At 43.0% G+C, this 16,772-nt stretch overlaps 1 protein-coding gene across 2 annotated transcripts in view; it reads right to left on the bottom strand.

The window, feature by feature from the left end:
- Positions 1-578: 578 nt before the first annotated feature.
- CSNK2A2 (casein kinase 2 alpha 2) overlaps positions 579-16,772 on the bottom strand; it is a 28,080-nt gene continuing 11,886 nt past the window's right edge. Inside the window, exons 3-12 of one of the 2 annotated variants that reach the window (XM_083751384.1) lie at positions 15,735-15,836; positions 15,323-15,373; positions 13,015-13,074; positions 11,360-11,443; positions 9,673-9,783; positions 8,401-8,502; positions 6,125-6,225; positions 5,621-5,769; positions 5,212-5,306; positions 579-1,009 (exon numbers count right to left, since the gene is read on the bottom strand). In XM_083751384.1, the coding sequence (XP_083607510.1) occupies positions 5,230-5,306; positions 5,621-5,769; positions 6,125-6,225; positions 8,401-8,502; positions 9,673-9,783; positions 11,360-11,443; positions 13,015-13,074; positions 15,323-15,373; positions 15,735-15,836 (837 nt within the window). In that variant the 3' untranslated portion in view covers positions 579-1,009; positions 5,212-5,229. Of the gene's footprint in view, positions 1,010-3,961; positions 5,307-5,620; positions 5,770-6,124; positions 6,226-8,400; positions 8,503-9,672; positions 9,784-11,359; positions 11,444-13,014; positions 13,075-15,322; positions 15,374-15,734; positions 15,837-16,772 lie in introns of those variants that run through there. The other variant, XM_083751385.1, reaches the window with a different exon arrangement.

Here is a 16,772-nt window from a genome sequence, read left to right as displayed (position 1 = left end):
AAACTTTTTCAGCAGGGGGCCGGTCCATTGTCCCTCAGACTTGTGGGGGGCTGGACTATATTTTTTTTTGGGGGGGGGGAATGAACGAATTCATATGCCCCACAAATAACCCAGAGATGCATTTTAAATAAAAGCACACATTCTACTCATGTAGAAACACCAGGCAGGCCCCACAAATAACCCAGAGATGCATTTTTAAATAAAAGGACACATTCTACTCATGTAAAAACACGCTGATTCCCGGACCATCCGTGGGCTGGATTTAGATGGTGATTGGGTCGGATCCAGCCCCTGGGCCTTAGTTTGCCTACCCATGCATTAGGGGTTGGGGAAGGGACCAGGGAGGAATTCTAGGGAGAAGGGGCCTTGACTCTAAATGATTATTGCATGGGAGGAATTCATAGGAAACTTCATTGCTCTTTCTCAACTTCTACTTAATAAAAATTTTGTCTGTCTAGTGGCAGGTCCAGTGGACCTATACAAGGAGACATTCCCCCACCGCCCCATATGGTATTTGTCCTGTTCCAAAGCAGAGGCCTCACTGCATGCCTTCTTCCATCTGTACGACTCTCCATACATTTACTTTTAAAACTTTTATTCAATAATATATAATTATCTTAATATAGAACTGTCCATCATGCCACAGGCCCACCCTCCTCCCCCAGCCCGCAAAACAGGAGCCAGGTGGTCAGAACACCATACACTGGGCTGGGTTCAGGGAAGTCACCTGAGCCAACAGCGGTTTCGCATACCCTTCACATTTCCCATGCTTTCTTGGTCAGGAAGAGGTCAACAGGAAGTCAAAGACAGAAGTTAAGGTTTGTGTTTTTATATGCTGTTCGATCCCATCAGCTGCTGCCACTGCCGCAGTCCTTGCTCCCGTAACCTGCCACTCGGATGACGACATCTGGAAGCTGCACACCACCATCTCTGTACACAAGCAGATTAAAACGTTTGATTTGGTTCTTGTTCTGCTTATGGAAAATTGGGAGAACAGCACCAGACAGACCTAGGGAAGAGACGGGAAGCAAGCATCAAACGCAAAGCTGGAGCTTGGAGGCACTGCGTAGCCAGAATGGTTAGCACAAGGAACAAGAGCCAGAGGCAACGGTTTACATTTATGGCCAAAGGCCTGTTGGGTCAAACACCGCTGCATTCCCACGGCAGGCTTCAACACTGTGGAGCCAACCTGCCTTGACAGGAGCTCCCAATCTGAGAAGCAACTATGCCTCTCCAAGAACTGTGCCAAGGCACTGACATGGTATAGTCATGAGCCTGAATACGAGATGACTTTTATTATTGCTTATTAAATTTGTATACCACCCTTCATCTGTAGATCTCCGGGCAGTTCACAGCATAAAAATACAAGATAAACATACAAAACACGTAATAGAACAAGGACAAAATAAACCACTAACAACCCCACCCCACGCCCTTGAGGAACAGCAAGCAAAAGAAAGGAAAATGTCAGAGGAAAATAAATGTTCAGATTAGCATTCCACCACTGCATCCATGATAGAAAGCACCTCCACCATCTTTGTTTCTGAAGATTAGTCCACCTAGACGGAAGGCTATGAAGCGAAGAAGACTTCTCTTTCACATAAATCCCTTCCCCCAGCACAGAGCATGCCTCAATGCATCTCTCCTTCGGCTGGATTTTCCATTCCCACTTGTTACATCCTCCAGCCACAGGCTGAAGACAGGGCTTTATATGCTCAGATTCTGCCAAAGCCAAGCAGATATGAAAGACACAGCATTCAGTTGCTTGGAACTCTAACCTGGGAGAGCTCCTGCCCCACCTTATGACCCAACAAAACCAGAAATATGCAGAAGAGTAGCTATACAAATGCAGCTCATTTAGGGGAGGGGTATAGCTTGGTGGTAGAGAATCTGCTTTGCAGGCCCAAGGCCCCATTTTCAATACCCAGGACCTACAGGTAGCTCTGGGGAAGACTTCATATGTGAAACCCTGGAGAGCCACTGTGGTGGCTGATGCTCACTGGGATGGTTAGGGTGAAAGGCAGGGAGACCAGCAATAATAAGTGGAGCCAGAGCCAACGACCACGGCAGATTGAGGTTGCTGAAGCAGTGCCCATTCACCCTAATGCATCTGCCTCCACTTAGCATAGACAACACCAAGCAAGATGGACAGTTGTTCTGTATAAGGTAGTTTCCTACATTCCTATGTTATGCAACTGGTTGCAGAATGCCAGTTGCTAGAAACTGCAGGAGGGAAGAGTACTGTTGTACTCATTCCCTGCTTGCAGGCTTCCCACAGGCATCTGGTTGACCACTGTGAGAACAGGATGCTGGCCTAGATGGGCCACTGACCTTATCCAGCAGAGTTCTACTTAAGCTTATTCTTGTTCCCTGGCTCAGCAGACTAAGGGAAGTACATACCATAAGAGCACTGAAGTGGCACGCTTGTCCAAAAATGGCTGGCTGCCACAGGAGGGGTAACAAGCATGCACACAAAACTCAATAATCGGAAGCGAAGGTCCTCGTGGCCACACCACTCCTGGGATATGCATGCCTGAACTCACAACATTAAGAAATGCCACAGACCTGGTTTGTAATGAGAAATGCTTGCCAAGCACATCACTCCCTAACATGCTCGTTCTGGGCCATCAGTTCCCATGCCAGTGTCCGGGAGGCCGCCAAGCAGCTAATAGATTCTGCTACAAAATCAGGCAACCCCAATTCAAATCTCACCTCCAACAGTGGCCTTAGGGAGGCCACTCTTCCTCAGCCTTAACCCTGCAATATGAGGATAATAATAATAATAATAATAATAATAATAATAATAATAATAATGATGATGATAACCTACCTTACAAAGTTGTTGTTTGGGGTTACAAGTTAATGTTTAAAAAGCTTCATGTACGTATGAAAGTGCTACATTATTATTATTATTATTATTATTATTATTATTATTATTATTATTATTGCTGCTGCTGCTGCTGCTGCTGCTGCTGCTATAGTACCACCACATTGTGCAAAAAGACTCCATCACAATCTCCAAGGGGCAGTGGGGTGGATCCTTACCCCCATTTGTCAAAGGCAGAGTAAATTTTGTATTCATGTTTGAAGCCTTTAGATCAAAGAACTGAGAAGACGCATCAGGTACTTCAATAAAAATGATTCTATCTTTCGGTAAGTTTTGATGGTACTTTGACAGAACTCAGCTAAACATAGCTACAAGGATCGGCAGTATGCCTACCCACCCCCAAATTCTACATTCAATCTAACATTTAATTACGCAAGAATGTCTTACATCTTGTGTGCATTTTGAACAATGGCTTTTCTTAAAAGTAAAACAAGCGTAAATTGGGGGCCATGAAAACCACGTAGACAAATTCAAATTAAGAGAATAGAAGGTGGAGATGCTGACCTGCTTTCTTAAACATTTTGCATTGAAGTAAAGAGTGCTCTGTTGTGAATATTAAAAAAAATATATTAATCCATGCACTTACTTCTTGATATTTAGCCAGAGCTCGCTAGTCAATGTTCTAAAAAGGAACTAATTGCAGAATTGCAACAAAACTTTATTTTTTCCTGAAAGGACAGCGAGGTGAGAAAAGATGTATGGGTGAAACAGAAGTGAGCAATGGTTAGGGGAAGAGTGATTAGAGGTCACAAGGAAGAGTCCATCATTTTAAGATTCTGCTCGGCATAAACGTCCTCTGAAAGTGGTCAACAAAGTGATCAGAAATAAAAGGTCCAAGAGGGACATCAAAACTGGGATGCAAAGCAGAGCAAACCCTGCACTCAAAGCCAGCCAGTGAGTTGGGACCTGAACACAGGTCTTCCACATCCAAGGCTCTACTCAAGCTACTGAGCTTTAAGGCATAGAGATTAACAAGAGGGTTTTCCTCCTATACCCCAAAAATTGTACCTCAACCCCCAAATCAGATCTTTCCTTCCAAGGAATTCCCAGAGACTAGACGGAGGACAACACAAGTTTGTACACAGAGAGATTTATTGGTTCCAGTGAATTGTACAAATGGATCTGACCTGATATCAATGCTAACATGTCGTTATGGGGATGTGGAATGTAAACAGATGCTTCAAATAGAAACAATCTAACCTTCTTACTTAAAATTAAATATTTGACAATGTAACAGAAAGAAAAAAAAATCTGCATTTCGGCATGGCGACAATTTTTTTTTTGTGGATTTAGGTATATGAAGTCACCAGAATCACACAATATAATCCCCCCAAAAGGTGGGGTTGAACTATGGGGCTCATGACGAGACCCAATGGAAAAACAAAAGGAGCATCTTACACACCGTTCCCCCGAAGCAGAGGATTCTACCCCAACAATTCCAACACTGGGCTGGGCATGTAAAAATGCTTATAGGGATCTGAACCCTTGGCAGATTGTTGCACACCAATTCTGAACAGCCCCTCCGTGTCTGGCTTCCAAAATTCCCCACTGGTCTCCTTGCCCAAACACTTCCTCTTTGCCTCTTTCACATAGTCAAAGCAGCTGTAATCATCACAATTCTGAATTTTGCACAGTGATGGGAATGACCAGGTTGGCTTTTCTAGCGATAATAACATGCCTCGCCAGAGGAAGCTCTCCTTCTGTCTCAAAGAATGACCTTTCCTCCAACTAAGGCAGGCACTTCCCCAGAGGGAATGGAAGGGGGAGGAAGTAGGATTCTCCCCAATGGCTACCTGCTTTGAATGTACTTTTGACCGACTCAAAACCATTTCCAAGACTTGCTGGTTTAAAAACAGGAAAATGAGGGCCAGGGTGAGACCTGGAGAGAGTAGAGGTGAAACCCACCACTTACAGGCTTTAATTTGCTTATGACTTAAGTAGAATCTGACCCCACAGGAGCTTGCCTCTATGGGGTGCATATGCTACATTCCAGTGTGTGTGGGAGGGGAGAAATTGAAATGTTGCCCAACGGAAGAACAGAGAAAATGGTAGGCTGGGAAAGGTAGAGTACGAAACTGCAGAATCAACCCAGAGCCAGTCGTGCAGACCATGGGGGTACAGCCGCTTATCCAAGTAAATCTCGCACAACTGTTTGGATCAGTAACACAGAGAGAAAGTTTGGGTAGCCGTAAGTGCTGGAGAGAGAGGGAGGCTAAGCCCTAACCCCCTTCAAGACGAGGCTTGCTGCAGAGCATACAGGGGTTTGGTTCATCCCTTCCCTAGGTGACTGAAGGGTGTTTGTATTTGTAAACCTCTGGAATTACCCGTCGTTCCCCCAAACTTCATCGTGCTGCTGTGAGGCCACTGGAGAGCACAGGGCTGTCGGAGCTGGGCTGGGCCTGCTCCTTCACAACTGGATCTGTAGGAGAAAAGGGGGAGCAGTTACCAGGGCCCAGCATGACTTGAAATCCCAGAACTTTTTCATTTTGAGAGATACAAACATTTCAGAATGCAGTTACACTGAGTCCTTTTAAAATATTTTCTATTTTCCAAAATTGAGGTTACCTCCTTAAATTCCAAGAAAATTCTCCTACTTCTGCAGAATATTATATGCAAGGTTTTCTAGAATTACTCCCCCTTGCTCATGTAATCGAACATTTTTGCAATGGTGAACAGCTTTTATATAAACAAGTGCCTAACTGAACAGTTCTCCTGCTCCAGCAAAATACTCACAGAAATAGGGGTGCTCCATAGCTTCTTTGGCTGTCAACCTCTGTTGATGGTCATATCGTAGGAGTTTGTCCAGAAGATCCAAGACTTCGGGACTGACCAGGTGTCTGTTTTCACTATGGATAAAGTTCTCCCAACGTTTCCGTGAATGCCTGTAAGCAAAGTAGAAAAGCCTGAAGATTTCCAAATGAAGAGATCCAGTGGAGGAACTCAGAAAGAAGCTGCACTGCATTTCATATATTTGACACAGGGACATTTTGGCCCCTCAATGGCTTTCACTTCCCATTATCAGCAACCTAATCAAGTAAATGTACCTGCAGGGTGCGTTTTAAATCTGCTTTGTGAGGGTTCCCCCCCTTTAAAAAAAAAAAAAGTTACCAAAATACAATAAATCCCATGGGTTGAAAAATCCATTTCCAGTAGGGAAGAAGAAAAGGCCCTATACATCATGCTTAGTGTCCCCACCCTGGGCACCACCAGGAAACAAACATGCCACAGTAAACTTACTGTCCCAAGATATCATTGAAGTGGGGGTCCAGTTCTATGTGGTACTTCTTCAGATAACCATATAATTCATCTGTACCCAGAACCTTTGCAATGCGAACCAACTGAAATGAAAGAATAGATGTGTTGAACTGGAAAGAGGAGAGCAAGCAAAACTACACCTGCTGTGCAGCTCTACCGGGACAAAGCTAGCTCAAGAGCTGCCAATGCAAGGGCGATGGGTAGGAGCCGGGCAGAGGCAAGGGGCACCTCGTGGCTGAATGAACCAGCTGTGCAAGCAGGCTTGAGACGGTACACGACTTTGGCATGCAGGAGGAGTGTCTCCATTTTGTATCTTCTCTCTCTGTCTCAGACATATCACCAAAGTCGTCTTGCTAGTTAAAATAAGCTATTTCCACCCAAAGGGGGAATGTGGACGGGCTGCAGCTCAGCACATGCTTGGAATGGACAAGGCCCCAGTTTCTGTCCCTGCCATGACCACTGAAAAGGATCTTAGGCAACAGGCCAGGCAAAGACTTAAGACTCATAGAATTGTCCTGAAAAGCTAATGCTAGTCAGAGCAGACAAGACTTGGGCTAGACAGACCAAGAAAAGGCAGTTTTCTATGTCCCATGTCAGCTGCCATCCTTTCAAAGCCACCCACTTGTATGACAATACTTTTAGCTGGGCTACGGCAACCTGGTGCCCTCCAGACATTTTGGGCTACAACTCCTTTCAGCCTTGGCTAGCAACAGAAGACTGCTTTAACAGTTGTGGGTGGAAGGGGTGTTTGAGCTATGCCAGGAGGAGGACCAAGTCTACGTCCACTTGAGTCCTGCAATGTCAAGGGCACAATGTTGTTTAAGCACAAGAGGACATTAGATGTAAAAGCTGGAACTTTTAAAAAAAGCCTTTCAGACAAGTTACTTGAGGGTACTGAAGATCGCAGTGAGATGGTTCTCAAACAAGTTCCAGCTTATTTTGAGCAGTTACTGTGGTTTTGCATTTTATATGCAAAATCTGTGGAGTTTATTTCCACAAATGTTGCATGTCAAAAGGCCAAAGCACGATAACGTATAGGACCTATAAGAATAATTAAGGCAAGAGTCAGATTCCCCAGGTTAAAATACACTGAATAGGCCTTGAACACCTTTTTACTTGAATGATTTGAATAAAATTATATGAGTTTGTGCCATACATATGTGGCTGGATAGAGGTATTTTATTTTTGACAGCTTAAAGGGTAAATGTGAATTCTTATTTGCTGAATGCTGATCAACATAGAGTAGTTCTGGTTAAGATGTTTCACATTTCTAGTTATTACACTCATGTATTTCCACATTGTATTTGCATTTTTCTCCTCTTGAACTCAGCCTCGTTGATGGAAACTATTTTTATATTTAAAGTTTATTCTGATATGGTTATTGGCATTCTCAAAATATTAGTGTATTTACAACTGGTAACACACACTGAAACACTAGAGAACAGGCCTTGGTGCAAACTCCAAACCTATAGCACAGGAAGCTAGCAGAGGCCCAATGTCAGCTCAAGGGACCTCCTTGCCCTCTGCTTCAGAACTGTGCGTGTCCCTTGTACAGGGGCAGAAGAAAACTAGCACAGCTCTGGCTGTACTAATAAGAATCCTCCACATGGGCACAAGTTAGCTACAGAATCATATCCCAATGCCAATGACTTTCCTCCTAGTCTTATCATACTTTAGTGCCAGCAAAAAAGGGACCACAGTGGAGTTTTACCAAATGAAGAAGAAACAAGCAAGAAAGGTCTCCTTTGACCCTTTCCTATTTGAATAATCACAAGGGTAGTTTACAGCCATGAAGCTTGAAGATGCAACTCTTGGGATTCTATTAATTGTCCAAACAAGAGTGACCCTACAGTAGGGCTTCTGCACACATTTTGTTGCATCCACTCTGGGACAGCTGCCAATAGTCAGGTCCTACATCTGCAGGTGTCTCCCTGGCCACCTGTGCAGTGGCAAAAGGTAAACACTGCAACCAGGCATCCACAAGTGAAGAAGCACCCCCCAAGCCACCCTATAAACTTAGTGCTTTGGCCTCCCAATGGTGCAGCCAGCCTCAAGGTAGAAATGCAAGGTTTAGCATAAGCTTTCAAAATAAGCACTTCTAATTTGAGAAACCTTAAGAACATCTTACAAACAGGGACATCCTTTTGCCACCAAAGACTAGATATCCTGATCCATGCCATGATAGCTGTGGAAAGAGAGAGGGGCATGTTCAACAACTAGCTTCCTTTTGCAAGTTGTTCTATGCCATAATTTCTCACCTGGTCATAGTTGTCTTGACCATGGAAGAAAGGTTCTTTTCGGAAGATCATGCTGGCCAGCATACAGCCTAAGCTCCACATGTCTAAGCTATAGTCGTACATCTGGGGTGGGGGAGGGAGGAGAAAAGAGGAAAAGAGCAGAAAAAGAAATGAATTGGGGCAGGTTGAGTATTCAGGTTTCTGCAGACACGTCTACCTCTAGAAGTGCAACTGCAACCTGGATTTTGAAAACCGAGTCACTTAAAAGCTATATATTAGCCTTGAACATTATACAAGAGTATGGTTCCAATATCTGAAAGACAACTGCTTTAAAAGTACCCTTACTTTTATTTCCGGACTGCAGAGAACTGGTCCTGTCTAAAGTAGTTAACACCATCTGTTCCCAAGAAATGTTCAGATTCACTTGATCAAAGGTATATTGTCAGCACTCAAGAAAGGCCCAGTCTGGTCATTTCCTATTACTGGTTCTGTTCAGTGCCACATACCTCCAACTAATTTTTTTACCTTGTGGTTTTCTCTTTCTTACTTCTATCCTGTAATCAATTATCTATCCTCCTGTTTTGAAGTTCAGGAAGGAAGTCTATCTGCAGAGCAATCCTCCCTCCATGTGCATGGGCTGCCCATTAATGAGGCTGAAGAGACACAAAACACTTCTTTTCTAAGTAAGAATCTGCTTAAACGAATCTCTCTGCCCTATAACATTTTCCCCCACTGACTATTAAGCCTGATTGCAATGACTCTTTTTGCTTCCTGCCCACAGAGTCCTACAGAATCAGCCCTGAAGGTACCTTTGGCAGTCATTCATCCCCAATGCCTAGTTGTGAGAAGGGGAGAACATCTGCCATGATTCTGTCACCTCCTTTCAAGCACGCTGGCCTCCTGTGTCACTTAGCAATGAACTAGGTGAAAAGATAATCCTAACTGAGAACACAAATCATATCAGGAAATACATGGGTGAGGTCAAAAGCAGGAATTAGGCCTCCAAGCCTGTATCCCATCTTATTGCTTATGCTGAGGCATATTAACAAGAAAGAGGAAGGAACAATGGGTCTTTTTCACATTCCCAGGCTCAAATTCGAAGAGCCCATTGAGTTCTAGCATGGATGCAGCTACTGAGAATTCCTCTCCACGTTGCTCTTCATTTCTTACCAGGAGTCACCCTTAACTGGTTTGCTGGCAGACGCTGATCTTTGCTGACCCCTCCCTGGGGAGGTGAAGGGGATAGTAGCACTGGTAGTTACCAGCACTTCAGACTAAGGAACAAAATCTTACTTGGTAGTCCACGAGGAGCTCTGGCCCTTTGAAGTACCTCGAGGCCACACGGACGTTGTATTCCTGAGCTGGATGGTAGAATTCTGCCAGGCCCCAGTCTATGAGCCGCAACTATGAACATACAAGGCAGTCAGTCAGCCAGGGAGCCTGCTCAACACTTTGGTCAAATGGCGCTTGCACAGCTGCTAGTCAGGATGGTGCTCAGCTCCTATCATCTGCTGGACTCTGTAAAATTAGCTCTGCTGTACTGGTCAGATTGTGTATTACTGGATGACTCATTTACTAATCATAAGTCACCAGACTCCTAAAAGGAAAGTGAACTGACTGCCAGAAAACAGGGACCAGCTGCATGCACCTGTGGGAGAGCACAGCTAAGCCGGAAGGAGGCCGCAGTCAACATTAATGCACAAGGACAGCTGCAAGGGCAAGAACCTCTTGCAGAGGATACAACTGGTGCTCCCAAGCACAAGCCGGGCTTCCTGCCTCATGCTCACGAACCCTGCAAAGCTGCAGGGGCATTGCTGTCAAGATTATCTGATGAACAGAAAGTGCCAAACAAAGGTGTTTTCTACATCCATTTCCCACTCTCAGAGAGCAAAGTAGGGAGTGCAAAAGTTGACTGTGTTAGATATTTGTGTAGCAGGCGGGCTGGAGGAATCCAAGGCTGCCTGGTTTTCATGCAGCATCAGAGGAGACCAAGAGAGTGAAGGAGGAAATAGTCAGGAAGGCCTGGAGAGGAAATGCAGGGGCCCAAAGAAAGCCTGGCTGTTCACTGAGTATATGTGAAAATCAGGGGTTGGTTATGGAGGCTGAAGAGAAAAAGGGGCAGCTTTGCTCTCTTGGACCCATCATTTTTATAGCCTTCTGATGTGGTGCATTACTAACAGCACTCTAGCTGTAGCTGCCATTTTACATAGAGAAGGGCTTCTCCTTATTCTCCTTCAGCCACCTAGTCAAACTGAGCTCCCAAAAGGTTTAGGAGATTATCTCAGAAACCACCTACTTTCATATGCATTCACCTGGCCTTTAAGATTGGCATCAGAAACCCTTCTCTGTGTTCCATCCCTACACAGCTCTGTGTAGCTAGGCAGGTGGGTACAAGAGACGGGTTTTCCCAGTAGTTGCACCTAGATTATGTAACAGCCTCCCACTGGAGATCTGCCACGCTCCTGCTGTCTATTTTTAAATAGCTCGTGAATTTTTTCATTCCAGCTATCTTTTAACATCTGATGTACTGCTTTTATGAATTTGCTTTTGTCTGTTGCTCTTAAATAAAAACAGTTGTTATACTGTTGCTGTATTTACTTTTTTTAGCTTGTGATTTTGTAAGCAATCATTTTATTATGTAAGCCACTTTGACTAATAAACAAAAAAAGCTAAAACAGAAGCCAAAGCCAGTGATAATATTCCTTTAGAATATATAGTAAAAGATCTTACTTACACCCACATTTTAAAAAGAGGGGATGGCTAAGAATCAAGACATAGGCAAAACTGGGGAGGTAATCAGTAAAGAAATTGGGTCACCCCCAGCAGCAGCTTAAACCATGAATTCTGATAGATCTTTGAAGCATCTGGTGATGGAGGCCTCTCTAAAAGACACCAGACTGGGGAACAGGGCAGAGACCCAACTCAGCATCAAGAACTCAGCCATAGCAAAGCACAAGGGTCAGTCTTCAGATGTCTTTACCTTTTTCTGTTGGTGGTCTATCATGACGTTATGAGGTTTGACATCTCTATGCATGATTCCCATGCTGTGACAGTAATCCAAGGCCTGCCAGAGACATGTAGACGTTAACACCCAACACAAGGAAAATTAACAACAAAAATGTCTCAAATTGTAATTCACCTGTATGAAAGACTTTACGATTTGAAAATAGAGATACTGAATGTACTCGTTACTTATGCCAAACCTAAATTAAAACATTAAAAAAGACACACAAGGAAAATTAAACCTTTCCACTGATGAAATTATAGCAGCTGAATATATCTGTGCTGTGTGCCAGTTTCTCTCCCCAGCAAGGATGACACACTGCCATGTAGAAGAAGTTATCCAAGAGTTTTGTTAGTCCTCCCAAAAGCCTAAATCTAAGCACAGATCTTGGAAAGAACCAAGCCCATCAAATAGGTCAAGCAACCTTTCCTCCTGGAATCTTAACAATGAGATAGCCAAGCCTGCCAAGGCTTTGAAAAAAGGATATTCATGTTTTCACATGGGGCCGTTATGTGGGTCTCTAGTTAGAAACCCCTTTTGAGGTTAAAAGTTGCAGTACTGCCTAGTTGCACAGCAAGAACAAGATGGCCCAGGACTCACTCTTTCTCTCCAGGCTACTGCACTTTTGGTGGCAGCTGCTTTGCCCTCTGCTGCTCATCCCAGTTGGGTTCAAAAATATGTCAAGGCCAGGGCAAAGGTGGTGCCTGTTTCCAGCATGTCACCAGCACCTGTGGCTTTACAAGAAAAATTTGTCTGTCCTTCATGTTGGAAACAAGTAAAGACATTTCCTTCTTCTGAGCTAGTTAATGCATGTGTTATTTTAAACCACATGAGGGTACTGTTTTTCTAGCAATCTAGCCAATACTTGCTTGTAGCCTTTCTGCTCAAATCAACTCTATCATTTCGTTTCTTTCTCTCCCAACTTATTGAGACAATATCTTCTGTTTTCTCTCTTTAATCTCTTCTGCAAATAAATCCTACAAAGATAAATCTGCTCCTGCATAAATAAAGCCTTTGAACTCCAGAAATTATAAGGGGCCATTTCAATCTAATTTAACCAAGCTGCAAGTTGTTCTAACACTTTGAAACAGCAAAATTTATTTAGACACTGCTTTACATTTGAGAGCCGTTAAAGAAATGATATAATGGTAGAAGATAAAGGCGGCAGCAGAAACTAGTAGAGATGAACTTGGGAGTCATTTTCAGTGCACAGGGACTAAAAAGTCAGAAAACCAAATCCACTGACTCCTGAGGACCTCTGAAGAAGTTATAAGAGCCAGATGTATGCTCTGTTTTCCAAGGTTGTCTGTTGCTGTGTGACTGACTGATTTCTTAACTTCCTCTGACTTGCCTATCCTTCTCTACAGAGAAGGGTTTAGGGATGGGAATGAATTTTATGCATATCCACAGAGACACATCACACCTTTAAATTATTCCAAGAGGTAATCAGGGCCCAAGAAGTCCCAGAGGACTTTGGAGGTATTCCAGAAAAAAGTGTTGAAGTATGGGAGCAGTGCTGTTCTTCCCTTTCCCAAATAATAAAAAAATCCTGCAGGTATTAATTATACACAACCCCACTTAACAAAATTCAAACCAAGGGTTGACCTTTCAAATTTCCCATGAATACTCACCTTGAGCAATTCATACATATAAAACCGAATATCAAAGTCTGTCAGGATCTGATACAGTTGCTGAAATCAATTTGAAAACAGAAAATTGCAAAAATCAGTGCTGTGCTTTTCCTGTCATTCTTACACCCCCACCCCCACCTTGCAGTGGCCTCTCACTGTGTTCCACACTCTGTAGAACCTCTTTTACACTCAAGGGCAGGTCAAGAGACAGAGCTGCAAGATCTCTGAAGCAGAAGACAGACAAACCTCAGAGAAGCATTAAAGGATCCTGGCAAGAATTAGAGCAAGGAAAGGGAATCTCTGCCCCCCTGGGCCTATTTCGTCCCAACTCTCCATTTCCCCCAAACCACACCCACTTGTCCAACAAGCTGATGTCACTGGGTGATGGCAGCTGATGGGCAGGGTTCAGCCTGCAGGCAAATGCCCCACCCCATGGATCAACTCAGCATGCTACCAGTTTCTTTACCAGCTTATTTGGGGAGAAAGTATGAAGAAGGGCAAAAGAGCCTTGCCTCCCCCCCCCTTCAATCGAGTCCAACTGAGCAACAGCCTCTCCGAGACCATGGCTAGGAAGGGAGAAGACGTGGGGGTTTTTGGTGGTGAGGTGAATTATTATTTTTTGTAAGTTATGTGGCTTTGTTGCTCAATTTGATCCTTTTACATTGTTTTTTTGTGTGTTATATTTTATGCATTGTAACTTGCTGTTATTTTTATCATATTTTAGTGATGATTTATTGTTGATAGTGAATTTCTTTAATTATTGTTTGCTGATATTTTGATGGTTAATTTTATTGTGCACTATTATATGCTAATGGATTACAGAATATTACCTTATTTTGTATAAGTTGTTTATTTTAAAGTCATACATTTTATTCTGACTTTTTTGTTAAAAGATATGTGATTTTTGCTATATATTTTGTTGTTTCTTCAGCATGTAAATCATCTTGTGCATAGCAATATAGAAAGTCAGTGTACAAATTAAAAGTGAAATGAAATGAAAAACACTGGCTGCTGGGGCTGACAGGAGTTGGACTCCTCAACATCTGGAGGGCACTATGATGACATAAGAAGATTCTGAACCTTCACCTTGCACACTTAGCACACAAATATTTCTTAGCTACACCTAGGTCTGGACTAAGAATTGGGATCAGCACAGCTCAGCCACATCAGCACACTGCCAGTTAGACAAGGAACTCCAGGTCTCCACCTCAGAGAAGTGTGCTTGTCTCTGCTTCTGGCATTGTTGCGTTAAATGCATGAGCATTCTATAGTTGACCTTCTTTGTAATGCTTTATTTTGAATTTTTAAAGATAATATTTTAGAGTCCTATTAATTATGCTGCTTTGAATGTATACTTAATGATTAACTTCTTTTTGTAAATTTTTTTTCTGTATTGTTTTATTTGATGTTTTAATCTGGGTTGTAAACTGTTTTGAAAACTTTTTATCAAAAATATAAAGTGGTATAAAAATGAAATGAAATGAAATACATCCTCCACAGATTCTCAGTTTCATTGAGTTTCTGAAACGCTCACTATGGCTCATGTTGGCATTTGCTGCTTCAGATTACAACTCTCCTCCAAAAGTCCAATTTTGTGTGTAACTTTTCCTTTGATTCTTTGGTCCCTTTAAACTCCTGCCATGTTTCTACAAGTTCGCTGTCCAATTCTATCATCACATTTTGAGACCTAGATATTTAGGCTATCACCCATAGATGAGGCAAACCAATCGCTTCCAATTTACTGACTGCTTTCCTTAAAAAAAACAAAAAACCAACACCAAAAAACATAGCTTTTAAATTGCATAATCTTTGTGATTTTAAATGCCAGTAACCTGGTTCCACTGTGATTCAAGTAGAGACTGTCACTTTTGTAGAACCTAGTCTCAAATTTCCCCTTAGTGCTCAACAAATCTTGACATTTCCTCCCAACTCTACTCTTCATATCCAGCTTTTTTCCACTGTAAAAATCAGGCCCCACTTTCCTCATCAACAAGACTACAGTAAACAGAGTATCATAGCAGGGAGATTAGCATGGAATTACATGCTGCAGGGCAACAGTTGCTATATTGAGACAGAGTATCAAGGAAATGCAGTAAACTTCTATTGCACTACTCCCTTTGAACATGGACCACAAAAACCACACAGAAAGACTGCTTGCTGATTGCAGTTAGTTTCTTAAAAGTGCCCATAAGACTGCACAATTCATTCTTCCGCAAGAATAAATTTTGTGTGTTTCAATAGATTCAACATTTCCTCTCCTAAGGCTTTCTGGAAAATCCATTATGTATAGAAAAGAAGAAAAACTCACCTTGAAATCTGTATTATTGATGTATTCAAACACTAGAGCTGGAGTCTTTGACTGCAAGAGAGAATATGTATGATATAACCACACCTTTCCTGTAACCTGCTTTCTTGATTATTCCAAGATTCTTCTGGATAATGCTCTCTCTGACCCCAAGACACAGAAATAAACCCTCCCTTATCTATCCAAAGAACTCAAAGGGTGATTTAAAGAGCTTATTGTTAAAAACAGAAACTAACGTGGTTTTTAAACTATGCAGATGCCTAAACAATAAAAATCCCAACATGAGACCTGTTCCACCTGCAGTAAACACACACTTGAACTGTAAAACCTGTGTGAGGAGCTAAGCTTCCTGTATGACCCACTTCTGAAGATAACCCCAATTATTCCAGTGCTCCTGACACATACTAGGACCTACCACTGGATCCTTGACAGTGTCAATCAGTTTAATGATGTTTGTTCCACCTCGCAGGTTCTCCAGAATCTTAACTTCTCGTTTTATCTTCTTTTTCTTCACTGGCTTAAATACATAAAGAGAGAATAGAAGTGAGATTTCTTTCAACGTTAAATTTTTACCTGAACACACAAATGTACATCCTAGGATGGGAGGCAGGGGTGTGCCTGCAAGCACCTCCCCTCATGCCCTGGTGCATATCACCAAAACTGCTCCATCCCATCTCTCCCCCCCCCCCCCAAGTATAGAACGTCTGCAGGGGGCTTTTGTTCATTTCTGCTTAATTGAAAGCAGAACCCTCCATGTGGCTGGGGTGTCTTTGACAGTATAAGCAAAAGCCTTCTGTGCCGAATGTGGGGAAGATGAGGGACTGAGTGGATGGGGCAGAGTTTCAGGCCATGATGAATACACCTCATGGGGAAGTGGTTAGTACAGAAATGTCCGTTTCAGATTGGGAAAGGGCCAGAGCTCAAAGTATAGCCCATAGTGGCAAGCCAGGAGCAAGTGGTGGGGAGCAGCAGTGAATGCTAGGAATACAGTGCTGCAGTAGCAGTTGAGGGTCCTATGAGCTGCCTACCATTTCATTTAGTGGATTTCTCATAGAACAAGAATGGCAGTGCAGTGAGCCAATGAGACACCACTTGGGTGGGTTGCTAGACCAATTAAAGCACCAAAGTAGGTCATTGCTCCTCTGTCCTCATTGGTCCAGGAACTTCAAAATGTGCTGTCTTATTGGTTCACCTTGCTGTCAACTCTCATCTCGGGGGAAATAATTTAAATTAAAATGGTGAGAAGCTCTTCAGAACCTCAGCTGCTAGCACAGCTTTATCCCTCCTAATGTGTACTGGCAGACAGCCACACCACAGAACCGTGGGGTGGGGTAAACACCCCTCCTCAAAGGTTAAAAAAGTGAGGCAGCAGTAAGGAGGAGCACCAAGTGGCCAGTTTAGATTAGAAAGCACCCACACCCAAAACCTGACCATATCTCATCAATATTCCCAT

The sequence above is a fragment of the Podarcis gaigeae genome (genome assembly GCF_964106915.1).
Source record: "Podarcis gaigeae genome assembly, chromosome: 8".
Taxonomy (NCBI): domain Eukaryota; kingdom Metazoa; phylum Chordata; class Lepidosauria; order Squamata; family Lacertidae; genus Podarcis; species Podarcis gaigeae.
Note: the sequence above shows the minus strand (reverse complement) of the source record. Positions and strands in the feature narration are given on the sequence as shown.